General features: G+C 36.4%; 1 protein-coding gene and 1 long non-coding RNA gene across 4 annotated transcripts in view; one reads left to right on the top strand and one right to left on the bottom strand.

The window, feature by feature from the left end:
* The window catches only part of LOC121029887 (uncharacterized), a 70,940-nt gene extending 61,161 nt beyond the window's left edge, over positions 1 to 9,779 (bottom strand). Inside the window, exon 1 of one of the 3 annotated variants that reach the window (XR_005789953.1) lies at positions 9,669 to 9,779. This is a non-coding gene — a long non-coding RNA (uncharacterized LOC121029887). Of the gene's footprint in view, positions 1 to 9,630 lie in introns of all 3 variants that reach the window. The other 2 variants (XR_005789958.1, XR_005789960.1) reach the window with 2 other exon arrangements.
* Positions 9,780 to 9,839: 60 nt separating this feature from the next.
* The window catches only part of PLK4 (polo like kinase 4), a 17,465-nt gene continuing 5,847 nt past the window's right edge, over positions 9,840 to 21,457 (top strand). Inside the window, exons 1-9 of the mRNA XM_040474334.1 lie at positions 9,840 to 10,112; positions 10,775 to 10,870; positions 11,687 to 11,782; positions 11,865 to 11,979; positions 14,735 to 15,755; positions 16,824 to 16,924; positions 18,967 to 19,334; positions 20,161 to 20,265; positions 20,820 to 20,922. Of these exons, the coding sequence (XP_040330268.1) occupies positions 10,083 to 10,112; positions 10,775 to 10,870; positions 11,687 to 11,782; positions 11,865 to 11,979; positions 14,735 to 15,755; positions 16,824 to 16,924; positions 18,967 to 19,334; positions 20,161 to 20,265; positions 20,820 to 20,922 (2,035 nt within the window). The 5' untranslated portion in view covers positions 9,840 to 10,082. The remainder of the gene's footprint in view (positions 10,113 to 10,774; positions 10,871 to 11,686; positions 11,783 to 11,864; positions 11,980 to 14,734; positions 15,756 to 16,823; positions 16,925 to 18,966; positions 19,335 to 20,160; positions 20,266 to 20,819; positions 20,923 to 21,457) is intronic.

Genomic DNA, 21,457 nt, shown 5'->3' with positions numbered 1-21,457 from the left:
AAAAGGCAACCGATGGAATGGGAGAAGATATCTGCAAATGACTTATCCGATAAAGGGTTAGTATCCAAAATCTATAAAGAACTTCTCAAACTCAACATCCAAAAAACAATCCAATGAAGAAATGGGCAAAAGACATGAATAGAACTTCTCCAAATAAGACATCCAGATGGCCAACCGACACATGAAAAAATGCTCCATCACTCATCATCAGGGAAATACAAATCAAAACTACCGTGAGATACCACCTTACACCTGTCAGAATAGCTAACATTAACAACTCAGGCAACAACAGATGTTGGAGAGGATGTAAAGAAAGAGGTTCTCTTTTGCACTGAAGATGGGAATGCAAACTGGTGCAGCCACCCTGGAAAACAGTATGGAGGTTTCTCACAAAATTAAAAATGGAACTACCCTATGACCCAGCAATTGCACTACTAGGTATTTATCCAAGGGACACAGATATGCTGTTTGGAAGGGGCACATGCACCCCAATGTTTATAGCAGCACTATCAACAATGGCCGAAGTATGGAAAGCGCCCAAATGTCCATCAATGGATGAATGGATAAAGAAGATGTATACATATACAATGGAGTACACTTGGCAATCAAAAAGAATGAAATCTTGCCATTTGCAACTACGTGGATGGAACTAGAGGGTATTATGCTAAGTGAAATTAGTCAGAGAAAGACAAGAATCATATGATTTTACTCATATGAGGACTTTAAGAGACAAAACAGATGAACATAAGGGAAGGGAAACAAAAATAATATAAAAACAGGGAGGGGCGCCTGGGTGGCGCAGTCGGTTAAGCATCCGACTTCAGTCAGGTCACGATCTCGCGGTCCATGAGTTCGAGCCCCGCGTCAGGCTCTGGGCTGATGGCTCAGAGCCTGGAGCCTGTTTCCGATTCTGTGTCTCCCTCTCTCTCTGCCCCTCCCCCGTTCATGCTCTGTCTCTCTCTGTCCCAAATAAATAAATAAACGTTAAAAAATATATATATATAAAAACAGGGAGGGGGAGAAAACAGAAGAGACTCATAAATATGGAGAACAAACAGGGTGGCTGGAGGGGTTGTGGGAGGGGGGATAGGCTAAATGGGTAAGGGGCATTAAGGAATCCACTTCTGAAATCATTGTTTCACTATATGCTAATTTGAATGTAAATTTTAAAAAATAAAAAATTAAAAAATTAAATAAAATTTTAAAAAATGAAAAAGAAAAAAAAAGACAAAGGAAGGCAGAATGGACAAAAAAGGAAGACCAATCTATATTCTGCCTACAAGAGACTCACCTGTTTCCTTAATTTGTTTTTATTTTCTTATTTTATTTATGAAAACACTAGAAACTATAGTTTATTTGTTAACAACTCGGTGTCTGTCCATGATGGAGACACAAGGGTATGGGATAAGCTTAAGATCAGGGGAGTGACTCTTTGTGTTGATTCTTATAGGAAATTGTGAGTTTTTTCCAATAACAGTTATTGATAACAGAGTCAACTGAGTGCATGTACAGTTACTGAAAATTCACTACACAGTTTAGTTATTAATTTACTTTTATATTTAAGTTGTATGCCATTGTGAAAAATCTTGAGAGAATTGAATATTACAGTGTATAATATGTCTGCATTTCTGATTTTTCAACTTGCTGGTTAAACTGTCTACAAGTGTCTTTGCGCTTGTCTGTTCTTGGGGAAGAAAATGTCAAAATGAATATAATTAAGTTTATCAGCTTTTACAGAGAGTTATTTCCACTCTACCACATAAGGACTCTTTCTGTGTACTATATATAGATTATAAAAGTGTAAGCAAACATGCAGAACTTTTGTCACTGAAGAATATTTTAATTAACACTGTAATTGAAAATAAAAAGTGACATCTTCAATACTGAAAATTTCTTAGCCATTACTTCTTTGAATATTCCTCCTTCCCATTTTCTCTGTCCTATAACTATTATTTATTTATTTACATCCAAGTTAGTTAGCATATAGCACAATAAAATTTCAGCAGATTCCAGTGATTCATCCCCTATGTATAACAACCAGTGCTCATCCCGTGTCTTCCTTAATGCCCTTTACCCATTTAGCTCATCCCCTCACCCACAACCCCTCCAGCAACCCTCAGTTTGTACTCTGTGTTTAGAGTCTCTTATGTTTTGTCCCCCTCCTTGTTTTTACATTATTTTTGCTTTCCTTCCCTTATGTTCATCTGTTTTGTATCTTAAATTCCACATATGAGTGAAGTCATATGATATTTGTCTTTCTCTGACTTATTTCACTTAGAATAATATAGTCTAGTTCCATCCACGTAGTTGCAAATGGCAAGATTTCATTCTTTTTGATTGCCAAGTACTATTCCAGTGTGTGTGTGTGTGTGTGTGTGTGTGTGTGTGTCTGTGTGTGTGTGTGTGTGTGTGTGTGTCTGTGTGTGTATCACTTCTTCTTTATGTTGAGCACTTTTTCATATGTCTGTTAGCCATCTGGATGTCTTCTTTGGAGATGTGCCTATTCATGTCTTTTGCCCATTTCTTCACTGGATTACTTGTTTTTTGGGGTGTTAAGTTTGATAAGTTCTTTATAGATTTTGGATACTGATGCTTTATCTGATATGTCAGTTGCAATTATCTTCTCCTATTCCATCAGTTGCCTTGCTGTGCAGAAGCTTTTTATCTTGATGAGGTCCCAATAGTTCATTTTTGCTTTTGTTTCCCTTGCCTCCAAAGATGTACTGAGTAAGAAGTTGCTGTGTCTGAGGTCAAAGAGGTTGTTGCCTACTTTCTTCTCTAAGATTTTGATGGCTTCCTGTCTTACTTTTAGGTCTTTAATCCATTTTCAGTTTGTTTTTTGTGTATGGTGTAAGAAAGTGGCCTGGGGTTCATTTTTATGCATGTTGCTATCCAGTTTTCCCAGCACCATTTGCTAAAGAGACTGTCTTTTTTACCATTGGATATTCTTTCCTGCTTTGTCAAAGATTAATTGGCCATATGTTTGTGGGTGTATTTCTGAGGTCTTTATTCTGTTCCATTATCTGAATGTCCATGTTTTCGAGACCCACCTTTAACCTAAAGATGCATACAGACTGGAAGTGAAGGGATGGAAAAACATTCACTATGAAAATGGAAGGCACACATAAGCCATGGTGACAATACTTATATCAGACAAAACAGACCTTAAAAAACGATGTAACAAGACACAAAAGAACATTATATAATGATAAAATGACCAACCCAATGAGAAGATATAGCAAATGTAAAAATCTATGCACCCAACACTAGAGCACATAAATACATGAAGCAAATATTAATGGCATAAAGAGAGAAATTGATGGTAATATAATAATAGTAAAGCAGTTTCTCAATCCATTTACATTAACATATAGATCATCCAGGGGCGCCTGGGTGGCGCAGTCGGCTAAGTGTCCGACTTCAGCCAGGTCACGATCTCGCGGTCCGTGAGTTCGAGCCCCACGTCAGGCTCTGGGCTGATGGCTCAGAGCCTGGAGCCTGTTTCCGATTCGTCTCCCTCTCTCTCTGCCCCTCCCCTGTTCATGCTCTGTCTCTCTCTGTCCCCCAAAAAATAAATAAAAACGTTGGAAAAAAAAAATTTAACATATAGATCATCCAGGCAGAAAATCAATCTGGAAACAATGTTTTTGAATTACACATTAGACCAGATAGACATAACAGACAACATTCCATCCAAAAAGAATATAATATACATTCTTTCCAAGTGCACATGGAACATTCTCCAGGACATATCACATATTAGGCCAGAAAACCAATCTCAATAAATTTATGAAGAGTGAAATCATATCATGCATCTTTCCAACTACAACAGTATGAAACTGAAAATGAATCACAAGAAAAAAATGGAAAAAACACAAACACATGAAGACTAAACAACATGATCCTACACAATGAATGGGCCAATGAAGAAATCAAAGAACTAAAAAAATGCGTAAACATAAAAATGATAACACAATGGTTCAAAATCTCTGGGAACATAGCTAAAGCAGTTCTAAGAAGGAATTCCACAGCAAGACAAATCTAACTCAAGAAACAAAACTCAAAAAAAACAATTTAACCTTACACCTTAAGAAGTAGAAAAAGAAGAACAAACAAAGCTCAAGATCTGTTGAAAAAAGGAATAAAGACCAAAGCAGACATAAGTTACATAGACAAGAGAGAGAGAGAGAGAGAGAGAGAGAGAGAGAGAGAGAGAATCAATGAAACCAAGAGCTAGATCTTTGAAAAGATAAACAAAATTGGCAAACTCATTGCCAGACTCATCAAGATAAAAAGAGAGAAAGAATAAAAATAAATAAAATCAGAAATGGAGGGACACCTGGGTGTCTCAGTCAATTAAGCATCTGACTCTTGGTTTTGGCTCAGATCATGATCTCATGGTTTCATGAATTTGAGCCTTGCATTTGGGCTCCACGCTGAAGGTGTGGAGCCTGCCCTCTCTCTCTGCCCTTCCCCTACTCACGCTGTCTCTGTCTGTCTCAAAATAAATAAACTTTAAAAAATCAGAAATGGAGGCAAGAAGTAACAACTGCTACCACAGGAATACAAAGAATTATAAGAGAATACCATGAAAAATAATGTCCCAACAAACTGAAAATCCTAGAAGAAATGGACAAATTCCCTAGAAACATACAATCTTCCAAAACTGAACCAGGTAGAAATACAAAATTTGAATAGACCAATTACAAGTAACAAAATTGAAGCAGTAATCAAAAAACTATCAAAAGATATAAGTCCAGGACCAGAAGGATTCACAAGTGAATTCTTCCAAATTTTAATACCTATTCTTCCAAATATTCAATACCTATTCTCCTCAAACCATTTCAAAATATAGAGGAAGAAAAGCTTCCAAATACATTCTCTGAGGCTAACATTACCCTGATACCAAAATCATACAAAACACTCCAAAAAAAGAAAACCACAGGCCAATAGCTCTGATAAACATAGATGTTAAAAATCCTCTACAAAATATTACCAAGCCACATTCAACAATACATTAAAAGGACCATTCAAATATTCATGCAGGATTTATTCCTGTGCTGCAAGGATGGTTCAAAATTCACAAATCTTTAAATTTTTTTTTCAACGTTTTTTTATTTTATTTTTGGGGACAGAGAGAGACAGAGCATGAACGGGGGAGGGGCAGAGAGAGAGGGAGACACAGAATCGAAAACAGGCTCCAGGCTCTGAGCCATCAGCCCAGAGCCCGATGCGGGGCTCGAACTCCCGGACCGCGAGATCGTGACCTGGCTGAAGTCGGACGCTTAACCGACTGCGCCATCCAGGCGCCCCCAAAATTCACAAATCAATGTTATACACATTAATAAAACAAAGGATTAAACAATCATGTTATCTCAATAGATGCACAAAAAGCATCTGAAAATATTAATTCTCAGCAAAGTGAGTTTTGAGGGAACATATCTCAACATAATAAAGGTCAAATATGAAAAATACAAGCTAACATCATACTCAGTGGTAAAAAACTGAAAGATTTTCCTTTAAGATTAGGCACAAGACAAGGATGTCCATTCTCTTCTCTTTCATTCTCCATAGTACCAAAAGTCCTAGCCATAGCAATCAGACAAGGAAAAGAGGAGGCATCCATATTGGTAAGAAGAATTTAAACTGCTACTATTTGCAGATGACAGGATACTTTATGTAGAAAAACCTAAAGAGTCTACCAAAAAATCTATTAGAATAAGTGAATCCAGTGAACTTGCAGGATACAAAATTAATACCTAGAAATCAGCTGCATTTCTACATACTAAATAACAAAGTAGCAGAGAGAGAAATTAAGAAACAGTTCCATTTACAACTGCACCAAAAAGAATAAAGTACCTAGGAATAAACTTAATCAAGGTGAAACACTTATACTCTGAAAACTATAAATCACTGATGAACCAAACTGAAGACGCCACAAATAAATGGAAAGATATTCCATGCTCATGGATTGGAAGAACTAATGTTCTTAAAATGTCCATATACCCAAAGCACTCTACAGAATCAATGCAATCCTTATTGAAATACCAATAGCATTTTTCACAGAATTACAACAAATAATACTAAAATTTGTATGGAGCCACCAATGACCCCAAATAGCCAAAGCAATCTTGAGAAAGAAGAAAAAAGCTAGAGGCATCAGAATTCTAGATCTCAAGAGAGATTACAAAGATGTCATAATGAAAACAACAGGGTACTGGGAAAAAAAAAAAAGACACATACATCAATGAAATACAACAGAGAATCCAGAAATAAACCTACACTTATATGGTCAGTTGATCTATGACAAAGGAGGCGAGAATTTACATACAATGGTGAGAAGACAGAATCTTCAATAAATGGTGCTGGGAAAACTGGACAGCCACATGCGAAAGAGTGAAACTGGACCATTTTCTTACATCATACACAGGAATAAACTCAAAATGGATTAAAGACCTAAATTTGAGACCCAAAACCATAAAATTTCTAGAAGAAAACATAGGCAGTAATTTCTTTGACAGCAGCCACGGAAACATTTTTCTAGGTATGACTCTTGAGCCAAATGAAACAAAAGCAAAAATAAATATTGGGACTACACCAAATTAAAATGCATTTGCACAGCAAAGGAAACCATCAACAAAACAAAAAGGCACTTTACTGAATGGGAGAAGATATTTGCAAATGATATATCTGATAAGAGGTTAATATCCAAAATATATGAAGAACTCATACAACACACACACACACACACACACACACAAATAATTCAATTAAAAATCGGCAGAGAACCTGCAGAGACATTTTTCTAAAACAGACATCCAGGGTGCCTTGGTGGTTCAGTCAGTTGAGCATCCGACTTTGGCTCAGGTCAGGTCATGATCTCACAGCTCATGAGTTCAAGCCCCATGTCAGGTCTGTGCTGACAGCTCAGAGCCTGGAGCCTGCTTTAGATTCTGTGTCTCCCTCCCTCTCTGCCCCTCCCCTGCTTGCTCTCTCTCTCTCTCTCTCTCTCTCAAAAATAAATATTAAAAAAAATTTTTTTGAAGACATCTAGATGGCCACAAACACATGAAAAGAGGCCAACATCATTAAACATGGAAATGTAAATCAAAACTATAATGAGATACCACCTGCACCTGTCAGAACAGCTGGAACCAAAAAGAACGGAAATAACAAATGTTGATGAGGATGTGGAGAAATAGGAGACCTGGCATTCTGTTGTGTGTGTTGGTGGGAATGTAAATTGTTATAGTCACTGTAGAAAACAGTATGGAGGTTCCTCAAAAAATTAAAAATAAAAATAGTACATGATCCAGTAATTCCACTATTGGGTATTCACCTAAAAAAAACAAAACACTAATATGAAAAGATATATGCACCCCTATGTCTACTGCAGCATTATTTACAATACCCAAGATATGAAAGCAACCCAGTGTCCACAGATAGATGAATGGGTAAAGAATACACACACACACACACACACACACACACACACACACACACACAGGAATATTACGTAGCGATGAAAAAGGATGAGATCTTGTCATTTGCAATAACATGGATAGACACATGAAGTATGAAGTGAAATCAGAAAAGACAAATACCATATGATTTCACTTATATGTGGCATCTAAAAAGCAAAATGAATAAACGAGCCAAAAGCAGAATCAGACATATAAATATAGAGAACTGATGGTTGCTAGAAGGGAAGAGTGTGGGGGGATGTGTAAAATGGATGAAGGGGAATGGAAGATATAGGCTTCCAATTATGGGCTGAATAAGTCACAGAATAAAAGACACAGCACAGGGAATATGTCCATAATATTATAATAGCACTGTATGGTGACAGAAAGTAGCCACACTTCTGGTGGAACACAGCATAATGTATAGAGCTGTTGAATCACTGTACACCTGATACTAAAGTAATATTGTGTGAATTATACTCAAACAAAAAATAAACAAAATTTAAAACCAAAAACTCTAGGGGCGCCTGGGTGGTTCAGTTGGTTAGCCGGCCAACTTCGGCTCAGGTCATGATCTTGCAGTCCGTGAGTTCGAGCCCCGCGACGGGCTCTGTGCTGACAGCTCAGAGCTTGGAGCCTGTTTCAGATTCTGTGTCTCCCTCTCTCTGACCCTCCCCCGTTCATGCTCTCTCTCTCCCTGTCTCAAAAAATAAATAAACGTTAAAAAAAAAATTTAAAACCAAAAACTCTAAAATTTATGTGGAGAGGCAAAAAATCCAGAATAGCCAACATTGTGTGTGTATGTATGTATACACATACATATGCATAACGGAATGTTATTCAGCCATAAAAAGAATGAAATCTTGCCATTTGCAATGACATGGGTGGAGCTAGAGAGTAATAAGGCTAGGCCAAATAAATCAGTCATAGAAAGCTTTACCATATGATTTCACTCATGTGTGTAATTTTTTTTTAAGTTTATTTATTTTGAAAGAGAGAAAGAGGGAGGAGCAGAGAGAGAGAGAATCCCAAGCAGGCTCTATCCATTGCCAGCATGGAGCCTGATGTGGGGCTCAAACCCACAAAGGATGAGATCATGACCTGAGCCAAAATCAAGAGTCAGATGCTTAACCAACTAAGCCACTCAGGTGCCCCTCATGTGTGAAATTTAAGAAACAAAACATATGGTCAAAGGAAAAAAAGACACACAAACCAAGAAACAGACTCTTAGCTACAAAGAACAAACCAATGGTTACCAAAGGGGAAGTGTGTGTGTGGGGGGTGTTGGATAGGTGATATTGGTGATGTGGATTAAGGAGTGCACTTGTCATGATGAGAACTGGGTGATGTATGGAATTGTTGAATCACTATATTGTACATGTGAAACTAATATAACACTGTATGTTAACTATACTCGCATTAAAAGAAACAAAAAACAAAAGAAAAACTACCTTTTTAAAAAAGTCAATATAATACCTGATATTAATGGAATAAAGGATTAACATCCTGCCCCCCCTCAAGAAAAAAAAAAACCCACAAAAAAACCCAGTATGGATAGTCAATTATATGAATTTCTAAAAATTCAACGGCAAAGCAAGGCTACTTGGAAGACTGGACTCTGAAACCAACCGTTCAAGCATTAGAACATATAACCTTTAAGGAAGGATTCCAGAAATGAAGGGAAAAGTTGACTTTTCTCTAAATAGTATTTTAGTTTGCAAGTAGACAAACTTAAGTAAACTTAATATATCCATTAATGTAAAAGAAAACAGTTTTCCATTTATAAACAGAAGATCTAGGTTTGTGTAGTAGTTCATTATAAATCCTTAATGAATACCACAATCTTTTCATCTGCAAAAAGTGGATCATTCAAATCTTATAAAGGTCTCTTTTGATCAATAGTGTGAGATCTCTTAAATGTTAAGTGGCTATACAAATGACATTATAATTCATAGCAATATGCCAAAAATAAAGAACAGAGTTCAATTTCTTAAAGCACCGCACACATTCATTGCAGTAACCGATGGAATAAACAGAGGTGTAAATGGTGTTTAAGCTAGGTAATATTTTTTTTCCTATGCTCTTCTGTCAAGTTTAAACGTTTGAACTCTTAAAATCCTTCACAGAAATGGAACTAGTTTTCCAGACCGTGAATTGAGTAGCCTACCAGCTGTAAGTCTCTTTCAGTCTAGTTCGTTTACTCACAGCGAACTCGGTCTTCTGAAAGTTTGACTGCCAACATTTCCCAGTATTGCCACAAGACGCCCGAGCACTTCCGGTCCTAGGCCCTACTGAAACTTCAGCAAGCCGTGAAGCAGAGCCTGTTACGCATGCGCACCGGGTGCAGCCTCTCCACAGCGGCCGGTGTCTTTACGTCACCACCAGTCCGGCAAGGACGGCAATCGGCGGGAGTTTTTCAAAATGGGAGCGCAGAGGCGCCGCCCAGGTCTCGGAAGGTGCCCGGGAGGCCATTCGGTAGCCGTGCAGCCGTCGCCAGGAGCGGCGGCCTAGAGAGCCAAGCCTGATGGGCGCCAAGACCGGCTGGCTGCTTGGAGCGCTGCCTAGAAGGGACTGCGTGAAGGAAGCTAATCTGGGGAGCACAGGCCTGAGCCTGGAAATATGGCGACCTGCATCGGGGAGAAGATCGAGGTGAAAAGACTTGGCAATCCACCGCGGGGTGGGCGATGGGGGAGTTGGAGTGGCGGGACTCGAGACTACTGCAGAAGGGGGACCAGACGAATCTAACGGCTGCGGGGTGGGCGCTGAGGTGCTTTGGGAGAGTCCTAACCGCCAGGCCTGCCTGTCTAGGGGCGGAGCGCCCCGCCCCTCTGGCTGGGGTGGTGGGGTACAGGTGAGTCGCTCGCGGCCCCGCCCTTCTGTCTCCAAACACCAAGGCTTCAAGTTGGCTATCCCGCCGGGGCTGCCGCGCTAGAACAAGGCAAAGCTGCCTCCCCCTTCTCCTGGGGGATGGCGGTTACCTCCGGCGGGAGCTGCGGCGGGATTCCACCCGTGCCCTCTGCTCCCAGGGGTTGGCTGGAGATGGGAGCAAGGTGCTGAAGCTGCATTGAGGTTGAGGAAGCAGTTCATTAGGGTGCTGTATCTTGAAGCCAAACCTAGACTTTCAGGGATCCCCGCAAGGCGTCAACATGCTTTCCACCCCAGACACCTGCTCTATTGAGGTGTAATACCTGCTTGAATTTAAATTCCTATTCCCCTCCCGATCCATTTTATCGTCTTTTTCCAGTCTCTTCTTCTCTTTCTTCTTTATTCCTGTGAGTCATCACACATGTTCTTTCATTTTAACTTTTAAGGATTTTAAAGTTGGCAGTCTGCTTGGTAAAGGATCATTTGCTGGTGTTTACAGAGCTGAGTCCGTTCACACTGGTTTGGAAGTTGCAATCAAAATGGTAAGAATATATTAATCAAATTTTCACCTCTACTTTGCAAGTAATTAGAGAGATGACTTGAGATGCCAGAAACTCCTTACCTGTGAGCCTTTTTTTTTTTTTTTTTTTTTTTTTTATGGGTAGAGAGAACTCATTGCTTAGGCAGAAGACAATAGTGCCAAGTCCAGCAATTAGTACCAAGTCCAGCAATTGACTTTGCAGATATATCTTAGGAGAACCTTGACTATTCTTAAATAAGTGTTTTATTTTCATTAATGTTCAGTAAACTTAGTATTTATTATGAAAACTTGGAGTAATTGATAGACATCAAAGAACAAATAATTTGTTTATAATAATGAGTACTACTTGTGCATAGTTCTATATTACACTGTAACAACCTAAAATATTCTTGATTGTTAGGGGGTCATTCTAATAGGAGTAAACAAGCAAATTAAGAATCACTTATCTTAAAAAGCAGGGAAAGGGAAGGGAAGTTTTGTTTTAAAGCTTGTCTAGAAGAAGAAGAGAAACAGGGGAAAAATAAAGTTTGGCTAGATTTTTGTTGTTTTTGTTGTTCTTATAGATATGATTGCTGTGCTATTAAATTCTTTCAGTTGGGAGAAGATACTAGAATGCATTGGGTAAACTTACTGAATGTTCACTGTGCCAAGCTCTTTGTTAGGTGTATGGGGAAAACACACAGAGTAAATTGATCTCATAAGTAGATAAAAGGACTTAACAATATTTTAAAGTATACTTTCTCTTCAAAGTTAATTTTTGAAAACTTCACATTTAGAAGTTTATTATCAACATTTAAATGTCTCATGTTATTTTTAGATAGATAAAAAAGCCATGTACAAAGCTGGAATGGTACAGAGAGTCCAAAATGAGGTGAAAATACATTGCCAATTGAAACATCCTTCTATCTTAGAGGTAAGATACAAATTTTGTAGATGTAACCTAAGAACATTGAATTTTTATATTTTATCACTTATTGTGCCCTTTTACATTTCAGTTGTATAACTATTTTGAAGATAACAATTATGTATATCTAGTATTAGAAATGTGCCATAATGGAGAAATGAACAGGTATCTAAAGAACAGAATGAAACCATTCTCAGAAAATGAAGGTAGGTGGCTTCTTTTTCTTTTTCTTTTCTTTTTTTTTTTTTTTTGGTATATATAAATTTTACTCTTTAAAAACTAGTTTTGGAAGAATGTGCTATTTTGTAACGCTTAATAAAAGTGTTTCAATTACTTTGGGTTAGAAAAGGAGACTTTTCATCCCCTCAAAATTAGAAAAGCTGCTAATTCCTGTAAATAATTCAAGCATTACAGAAGTAAAAGGAGAAATTCGTTATCCATCTTTCCCCAAAACCACATTTTAAATTAAATCATTGGTAGCAATTTAGTATCCTTTTAAATCTAGAAATAAACTGTTTATAATGCTATTGATGTCTATAAAGTAGTTTCTAAGTGAAACACAGATAACTGTTAAAATCATTTATTATAGAAAATGTGAAACATATAAGTTGAGAGAGTAGTATAATGAGCCCTCATGAAGTTACCACTCAGCTTCCAAAACTATCAATTCATGATCAAATGTTTCATCTGTACCCTTCTTATTCCTCAATTTTCCATAGTATTTTCAAGCTAATTGTAGACATCGACATCTTTGTATGTATAAATATTTTGGTATATATCTTTAAAAGATCAGAACTTACGGGGCGCCTGGGTGGCGCAGTCGGTTAAGCGTCCGACTTCAGCCAGGTCACGATCTCGCGGTCCGTGAGTTCGAGCCCCGCGTCAGGCTCTGGGCTGATGGCTCAGAGCCTGGAGCCTGTTTCCGATTCTATGTCTCCCTCTCTCTCTGCCCCTCCCCCGTTCATGCTCTGTCTCTCTCTGTCCCAAAAATAAGTAAACGTTGAAAAAAAAAATAAAAAAAATAAAAGATCAGAACTTAAAAAAACAATAACAGTAACCACAGAATCATTATCACACCCACTAATTCCTTATTATCAAATGTGTAGTCAGTTTCAACTTCTCCAGTTTCTTATAAGTAACTTTTTACTGTTCAGATTAGTATCAAATAAGGTCCGTAAGTCGTCACACAAATAATTGTTTTCTAGTTATCTCACCCTGGTAACTGAGATTGCAGGTTAGCTAACATGTGATTGTTGTTACACTTTTTGTATATTTAAGTCTATAACCCATTTTAAAACATTTGGACATATGTATTGAATATGCAAATGTTCATATTCTTTGATTCAAGGTAATAATACGAGTTAAAAAATATTCGTATGCATGTTAATGAGGAGTATTGCATTTTTTTTAATACTGTGTAAGAGTAAGGCCTTCTTAAATAAGACAAACTGTAAAAACTATAAAGGAAAAGAATTATGAATTTGACTTAATTAAAATTAAGGATGTGTTTGATAAAAGGTTAGGTCAAATTTAAAACAAAGATAGGAGTAAATATTTGTAAACTGTATGACTGGCAAATTAATTTAAAAAAATACAAGGGATGTTGGGGTGCCTGGGTGGCTCAGTCGGTTGAGCGTCTGGCTCTTGATTTTGGCCACAGTTCGTGGGTTCGAGCCCCACATTGGGCTCTGCACATTGACCTCATGGAGACTCCTTAGGATTCTCTTTCTCTCTCTCTCTCTCTCTCTCTCTCCCCCTCTCTCTCCCCCTCCCTCCCTCCCTCCCTCCCCTTCCCCATCCTACCCTGCCCCAGCTCCCACAGTCTCTCAAAATAAATAAATAAACTTTAAAAAAAAAATACAAGGGCTGCCTAACAAAAAAGGATAGTCCAGTAGAAAAATGGGCAAGGGATCTAAACAGACTTCACAGAAGAGAAAGTACAAATGGCCAATAAATAAATGTATGAAAAGATGCTCAAACTCTATAGTATAATCAAAAGAATGCCAACTAAGATAATGGAATACCATTTTTTCAATCATTGGATTGAGACTACCAATTTTTAACAAGGATGTGCATGAAAATACAACCTTTTGGAGGACAATTTGGCAAGTATTAAAATACTAATTTTTTTTTATGTGTGGCTTGAGCACACAACCCTGAGGATAAGAGTCTCATACTGACTGAGCCACCCAGGTGCTCCTTAAAATGCTAAATTTTATCCTTCAACCCAGTGATTCTATTGCTTGAATTTAACATAGAGAACCACCCCATACATATGCACAAGAAAACAAGCATTTCCAGAATGTTTATTGCTATGTTTTTGTAATCTTGAAGTAATGGAAATTACTCATTAATAGCAATTAAATAAAATGAAGATTTATGTGTACTGATATGGAAATATTTCAAGAAATACTGTGAAGTGGGGAAAAAAGTAATGAACCTATATATTTCTATACCTTTTTACATATAACATTTATTACAGTGTATTTCTGTAAATTTATATAAAATAATATATATACACTATTAATAGTGGTTATTTTTTTGTTAGGGCTTGGGAGGACATCAGATGAACTTTACTTGCTTTCTTTTTTTCTTTTTTACAATAAAATGTATTTATGAATTGTTCGTGCAATTATAAATATTTTCTCTTAATTGCTATGGCTTTCTGGGTACCCTAGTTACTCAAGTCTCTCCCAATTGCTAATAATATTAAACTCCTTAATGCATCAGTTAGAAAGGACAAAGATTAGCAGAAGTGCCTAGTTGTTTTAAAAGTTTAAAAATCTTAAGAAATTATCATAGTAGTATTTTGGTTTATCAAACTACTAAGCTGCAAGCTGGTGTTCTAATGTAATATTGTGGCACATGTACTTGGGTTTCTAAATACTGAATTCTAAGATTGTAAGTACTGAACCTTTCAGATTTTCTAAATTGTAAATTTTATTGTTTGCGTTCTAACAGCTCGACACTTCATGCACCAGATCATCACAGGAATGTTGTATCTCCATTCTCATGGTATATTACACCGGGACCTCACACTTTCTAACCTCTTACTTACACGTAATATGAACATCAAGATTGCTGATTTTGGGCTGGCAACTCAATTGAAAATGCCACATGAAAAGCACTATACATTATGTGGAACTCCTAATTACATTTCACCAGAAATTGCAACTCGAAGTGCACATGGACTTGAATCTGATGTTTGGTCCTTGGGCTGTATGTTTTATACGTTGCTTATTGGGAGACCACCATTTGACACTGACACAGTCAAGAACACATTAAATAAAGTAGTATTGGCAGATTATGAAATGCCAACTTTTTTGACAAGAGAGGCCAAGGACCTTATTCACCAGTTACTTCGTAGAAATCCAGCAGATCGTTTAAGTTTGTCTTCAGTATTAGACCATCCTTTTATGTCCCGAAATTCTTCAACAAAAAGTAAAGATTTAGGAACTGTAGAAGACTCCATTGACAGTGGACATGCCACAATTTCTACTGCAATTACAGCTTCTTCCAGTACCAGTATAAGTGGTAGTTTATTTGACAGAAGACGACTTTTGATTGGTCAGCCACTCCCAAATAAAATGACTATATTTCCAAAGAATAAAAATACAAGCGATTTTTCTTCTTCAGGAGATGGAAGCAGTTTTTATACTCAGTGGGGAAACCAAGAACAAGAAACCAGTAATAGTGGAAGGGGAAGAGTAATCCAGGATGCAGAAGAAAGGCCACACTCTCGATACCTTCGCAGAGCCCATTCTTCTGATAGATCTGGCACTTTTAATAGTCAGTCTCGAGCAAAAACAAATACAATGGAACGATGTCACTCGGCTGAAATGCTGTCAAAATCCAAAAGATCAGGAGTAGACGAAGAAAGATACTCACCTACAAACAGCAATGTCAATGTTTTTCACTTCTTTAAGGAAAAGACATGCAATAGTTCTGGATCTTTTGAAAGACCTGATAATGATCAAGCACTGTAAGAATAATTCTATCAAAAGCATTTTTTCTATAAATGTTACATTAGCACAAATAAGAAGCTGCACCTAACTAAGGGGGGTTAATTTTTTCTAACATCAGATGTTCCTGGGGTACTTCTTAACTATGATTTCTATTTCTTATTAGAGAATCAGAATGATTTTTTTTTAATTTTTTTAAAACATTTATTTATTTTTGAGAGAGAGACAGAGTCCAAAGCAGAGTCCAGGCTCTGAGCTGTCAGAGCCCGACACGAGACGGGAACTCACGAACTGCAAGATCATGACCTGAGCCGCAGTCAGTCGCTTAACCGACTGAGCCACCTAGGTGCCCCCAGAATGATGATTTTTACTTGTAGTTAAGAGACTTTCAAAATGAGTGTATGTGCTCATGAATGTCTTTGTAGTATTTTAATACTTTAGAATTTTTATTTTCATCTTTCATTTTATCTGAAGCAGGTCTGTAGTGCAAAGTGTATTAAATGTGTCTGATTCCTAAAGTACTCTAATAGTAACTACTCATTCTTTCTTTCTCTCCCCACCCTCCACCCCCCTCCCTTTCTCCCCCCCCCACCTTTATCTCTCTCTCTTTCTCCCTCTCCCTCTCTCTCTCTCTCTCTCTGTCTCCCTCTCTCCCTCTCTCTCTCTCTCTCTCTCTCTCTCTCTCTCTCTCTCTCTCTCTCACACACACACACACACACACACACACACACACACACACAGGCTGAGCCAATGATGAGTAATCATATTACTGACTGCTTCTCACATGAAGGCTAATTTTTTCAGTTACTGTAGTGTTTATTTTATCTGTTTTCTGTTCTTTGGTTTTTATGTTTAAATTACAAGAGGGCAGTAGCCATATAGAAACATTGTCACAGTATGGGCATTTTGGTCTGGAAGTTTAGCTTCTTAGAGACGTTTTGGTCATGCAAATATTGGTTTCTACAGTTACCCTAAAATTTCAGATATTCAGATCAAAAGATAACTACCTTTTTTAAATATTTTTATCTTAAAAAGTTATTACCTGATAATTTTTTATTAGTTTTTGAGAATTCTTTTTCTCTGTTTAGCTCCAATCATCTTGGTCCAGGAAAAACTCCTTTTCCATTTCCAGACCAGACATCACAGACTGAAATGGTGCAACAGTGGTTTGGGAATCTGCAAATAAAGGGTACGTTTTCTGTTTGGGGCTTCTTAAGAAAATACATTTTCAAAAAAAAGAAAATAATATATTTTCCATAAACTATATTACAGTAACTGTAATAATAACTATTTACTCATTTTAAATATTTGCTCTATCAGCTACTGTCCTTAATGCTTAACAAATATTAAATTACTAAATTCTCACACACAAAATAGAAGATATTATCATTAGCCCTATCTTACACGTGAGGAAATTGTGTTACACAGAGCTTAATTTGCCAGGCTACACTCCCATAAGTAGGGGAGTCAGGATTCCAACCCTGGATTCTAACCCAAAGCAGCCTGGCTCAGAAACTTTACTTTTTATCCCTATGCTCTTATAGCCTATCTATAGTAAGCACCTATCAATGCCTATAAAATAATCAAAAGATGGTTGACCTTATTTTTAAGTAGAGGCTTATGTGGACATCATGGTTTACTGATGGGACCTCACGTAACGCTATAGTACCCAACCACTACAACCTAAACAATTTTTTTTTAAGTAAGCTCTAGGCTGAACATGGGGCTTGAATTCATGAACTTGTGATCAAGAGTTACGTGCTCTACTGACTGAGCCAGCCAGGTACCCCAAAACCTAAACATTTTTAAACAGCTGTCATCCAAGTCATTTTAGGTATAGAGTTTGAAAGTTAAACATTTCTTATTAATGAACATGACAGACTCACAGAAGGTGGGTTGGAAAATAATGATGAGAAAAAAGAGAATAGAAAATAAAACATATGGGGAGGAGGAGATCATTTTTTACAAAGTATCATGTTACTTCAGATAAAGAGTATTTAATATGACTAATCTAAGCAGAGTTGTTATGTCACCTCAAGGGTCTTTCTTTATTTTTAAAAATTATATATTCTTTTCAAGAGTCTAAAAGGGAATTAATCTTTTTATGTGTACTTGATGATGATTCAAGTTTATGTTTTTTAAACTATAAAATTGCCATGTATGTAATCTTGCACTTAACCTTCTGTTGTGTTTATAGGTACTTTTATTTGGTAATATGGATATATCTGAAAAGGAGAAATAAGCTTGTTTATAATCTGGTGCTGCTGCTATATTATTTGGTACAAAGTATTTTCTGTCATTGGGAGTAGGGGGAGGAAAGGCACTAAGAAGTCATTTAAGGAAAAAATTGCAATACACATATTTAGAGGTTAGCATTTAAAAAATTGCCTTAGAATGTAGTCTAATCATTTTAAGGGATTAAAAAAAATAATGTTCTTTTGTGAACTCTAAAATCACATAAAGTAGATATGGGTGAAATTCAACAAGAACTTTTTTTTTAATGTTTATTTATTTTTGAGGAGAGAGAGACAGAGTGTGAGTGGGGGAGAGGCAGAGAGAGAGGGAGACACAGAGTCTTAAGCAGGCTGCAGGCTCTGAGCTGTCAGCACAGAGCCCGACGCGGGGCTCGAACTCACAAACCGTGAGATCATGACCTGAGCCGAAGTCGGATGCCTAACCAACTAAGCTACCCAGGCGCCCCTCAACAAGAACTTTTAGATTGTGGTGCAAATATGCCTGTATTATTAAATATTATTAAAGCTATTTCGTATACTGTTTTTGCTTTTACTTGCATATTTTGTAAGTAAAGATGGAATAGATGGTCCTCAGCTTAAAGAGTAAATTTACATATTACATAGAATGATTACCTTGGAATTCCTCTCAAATCTTTTCTTATTGGAGCATTGGCAGTTGCTTGTTTTAGAATTAGTAAGTGACCCCACATGACTAGATTTTGCCTTGATTGAATAATTTCATAATAATATATTTTCTTAGTTTTAGGAGTATAAAGGTATTTCTTTTCAATCTGGCTTAAAATATTCTTTTAAAGTCATTCTTTTATTATGTCATATCATAAAACTGTGTATTTGTTAGAAATATGAGCATTTTTTACTAGATCTCTTTTGTACCTCAAAAAAAATTCCTGTTAAAATAATACCAGCATGACATTGTGTTGTGAAGACTCAGTTTTTTAATTATGCACTAAATTGCTTCATTCTGTGTATATTATAGCTCATTTAAGAGAAACTGCTGAGCACAACAGCATTAGCCCAAACAGAGATTTCCAGGGCCATCCAGATTTGCAGGACAGATCAAGAAATGCTTGGACTGATACACGAGCCAAAAAGAGCCCCGATGCTTCTGATAATGTGCATTCTACAAAACAGCTGAATACCATGAAATATATGACTGCATTTCAAAGTAAACCTGAGATAATTCAACAAGAATCTATTTTTGACTCAGATCCTCTTTCTGAACAAAGCAAGACTAGGGGTATGGAGCCACCATTGGGTTATCAGAAACGTACATTACGAAGCATTACATCTCCTTTGACTGCTTACAGGTTAAAACCAATTAGACAGAAAACGAAAAAGGCTGTGGTATGTCTATCATTTTTCTAAATTACTATGTGATATTTTCCTTGAGTATATGGTTTCCTGTGTCAAATATGTTTCTCTAGTTCCTGTACTTTTGATATTTACATGATAAACTCATTTAAAAGAAAAGAGACTGGGAGTTTATAGAAAAATAGCTCTTGCTTTCTTCTGGCTACTTTAAGAATGGTGAATTGATACTGATAACTTTTGAATTTTAAATTATTGATAATCAGAAATATTTAAAAATAACACTGGCTAAATACTGTGTTAAGTATTATTTTATTCACAGCTGCAATTACTAAATTAATATTATCTTTTACTTTTGTTTCTGTATTTAGGCCAGTCTTAGAAAGGTAAAATAGAAAATACAATTTTTTTTAACATCTGAAACTAAACTATTTAAAGAAAAGGAATATGCACAAAATCAAGTTTAAATTGATGTATGAATTGGAAATAGTGATTTTTATTTTTTAATTCCATCTTTCTCCTGTTTGTACCTTGTTTTCTTTTTCACCCAGTCTTGCCTTTGTTTGGCTTGCTATTGTCTTTTCAAAGTCTTTATTCTCCACCCCTACCTTCTGCTTTCATTCTGCTTACTGGTTATCATTTCACACTTAATTATGCCTTCTTACCTTTGCTCCGTATGTTTCACAGCTGTGCTCAGATACACCCCTGGTTTAGACTTGCAGAGAAGCAGCCACTTGGTTTTGACTTTAAGTTTTGTTTCTGCTATGGTTAAGTACTTTTAAGTATTATATATATCAGAGCTATTATAGTAAACAAGAGTATTGTTATTAAATTTTAGTCTTTTTGTGTTTTTTTTTTTAAGGTTAGTATACTTGATTCAGAGGAGGTATGTGTGGAGCTTCTAAAGGAACATACATCTCAAGAATATGTGAAAGAAGTTCTTCAAATATCTAGTGACGGAAACATGGTAATGTGGCTTTACTTTATTATCTTGCAACTTCAAATTATCATTTAGCATTCCAATTCATTCTACAGGGATATTGTTAAAAGTTTTAAAAATTGGTTTTCTTGGGGGACCAGGGTGGCTCAGTTGGTTAAGCATTCAACTCTGGATTTTGGCTCAGAGTTTGTGAGATGGAGCCCTGCATCTGGCTCCATGGTAATAGTGCAGAGCCTGCTTGAGATTCTCCCTCTCTCTCTCTCACAAAATAAATAAATAAACTTTAAAAAAATCTTTTAAAAAATTGGTTTTCTTAATATGATATCTCTTAAATTCAAAAAGTAAAATAGTATACTAGATATATTTAATTATTGTGGTTTCAAAAATAATTATAACTTGTAGCAAAATCTGAACTTTAAGCTTAAGTTTGAAAAGCAAAATAATGACTTCTAGAGAATATTTAGCATTTTCAATAAAATAGTATTTTAATTTTACATGTGAGCTCTTCAGATTTTATTAACGAAATACAGCACTTTAACTTAATGGCATATAATTAGAATTCTTAAACAATTTTTTGGCAGATCACTATTTATTATCCAAATGATGGAAGAGGTTTTCCTCTTGCTGATAGACCACCGTCCCCTACTGACAACATCAGTAGGTATAGCTTTGACAATTTACCAGGTATGTAAATTTACCAGGGAATAAACTTAGATAATTTATATATACATAAACTCTATATATGAGAATATCATAGATTGTAAATGTCTTGCTTCAGCCAGGCTGTAGCTCATGTTCTCATACTTTATATGTGGTGCGATGTGGTAGACCTTACTAATCCAAATCCAAATTTATTCATATTCTGTGTTGTCACATATTTAAATAAAAACTAACTGGAATATTAGCCATATATCACACAAATATAATTTGTACACTTGTTTAGTTACTAACTTGTCTAGAATCATGTTTAAAATTCAACTTGAAATATCTAATTCTTTTAAAACCATAACTATGCTACATAAGTGATCATTTATAATTATTGTTAACCAAATGACTCCTTGTCCAGTTTCTGGATATTATGGATGGGGGAAATTAAATATTGAATAGTAAGATGTCATTGAGGTGACTATAGAAACAAACAAGAAAATATATCTAATCTAACCCTATTAGAAATCCAAACAGGTAGACAAGACTGTTTAAATACTATAAGTGACTATAG

This window comes from Herpailurus yagouaroundi, unplaced genomic scaffold, assembly GCF_014898765.1.
Source record: "Herpailurus yagouaroundi ecotype Mexico unplaced genomic scaffold, PumYag 28, whole genome shotgun sequence".
Lineage (NCBI taxonomy): Eukaryota > Metazoa > Chordata > Mammalia > Carnivora > Felidae > Herpailurus > Herpailurus yagouaroundi.
The sequence above is the reverse complement of the archived record's forward strand: the minus strand, read 5'-3'. Positions and strand labels throughout refer to the sequence as shown.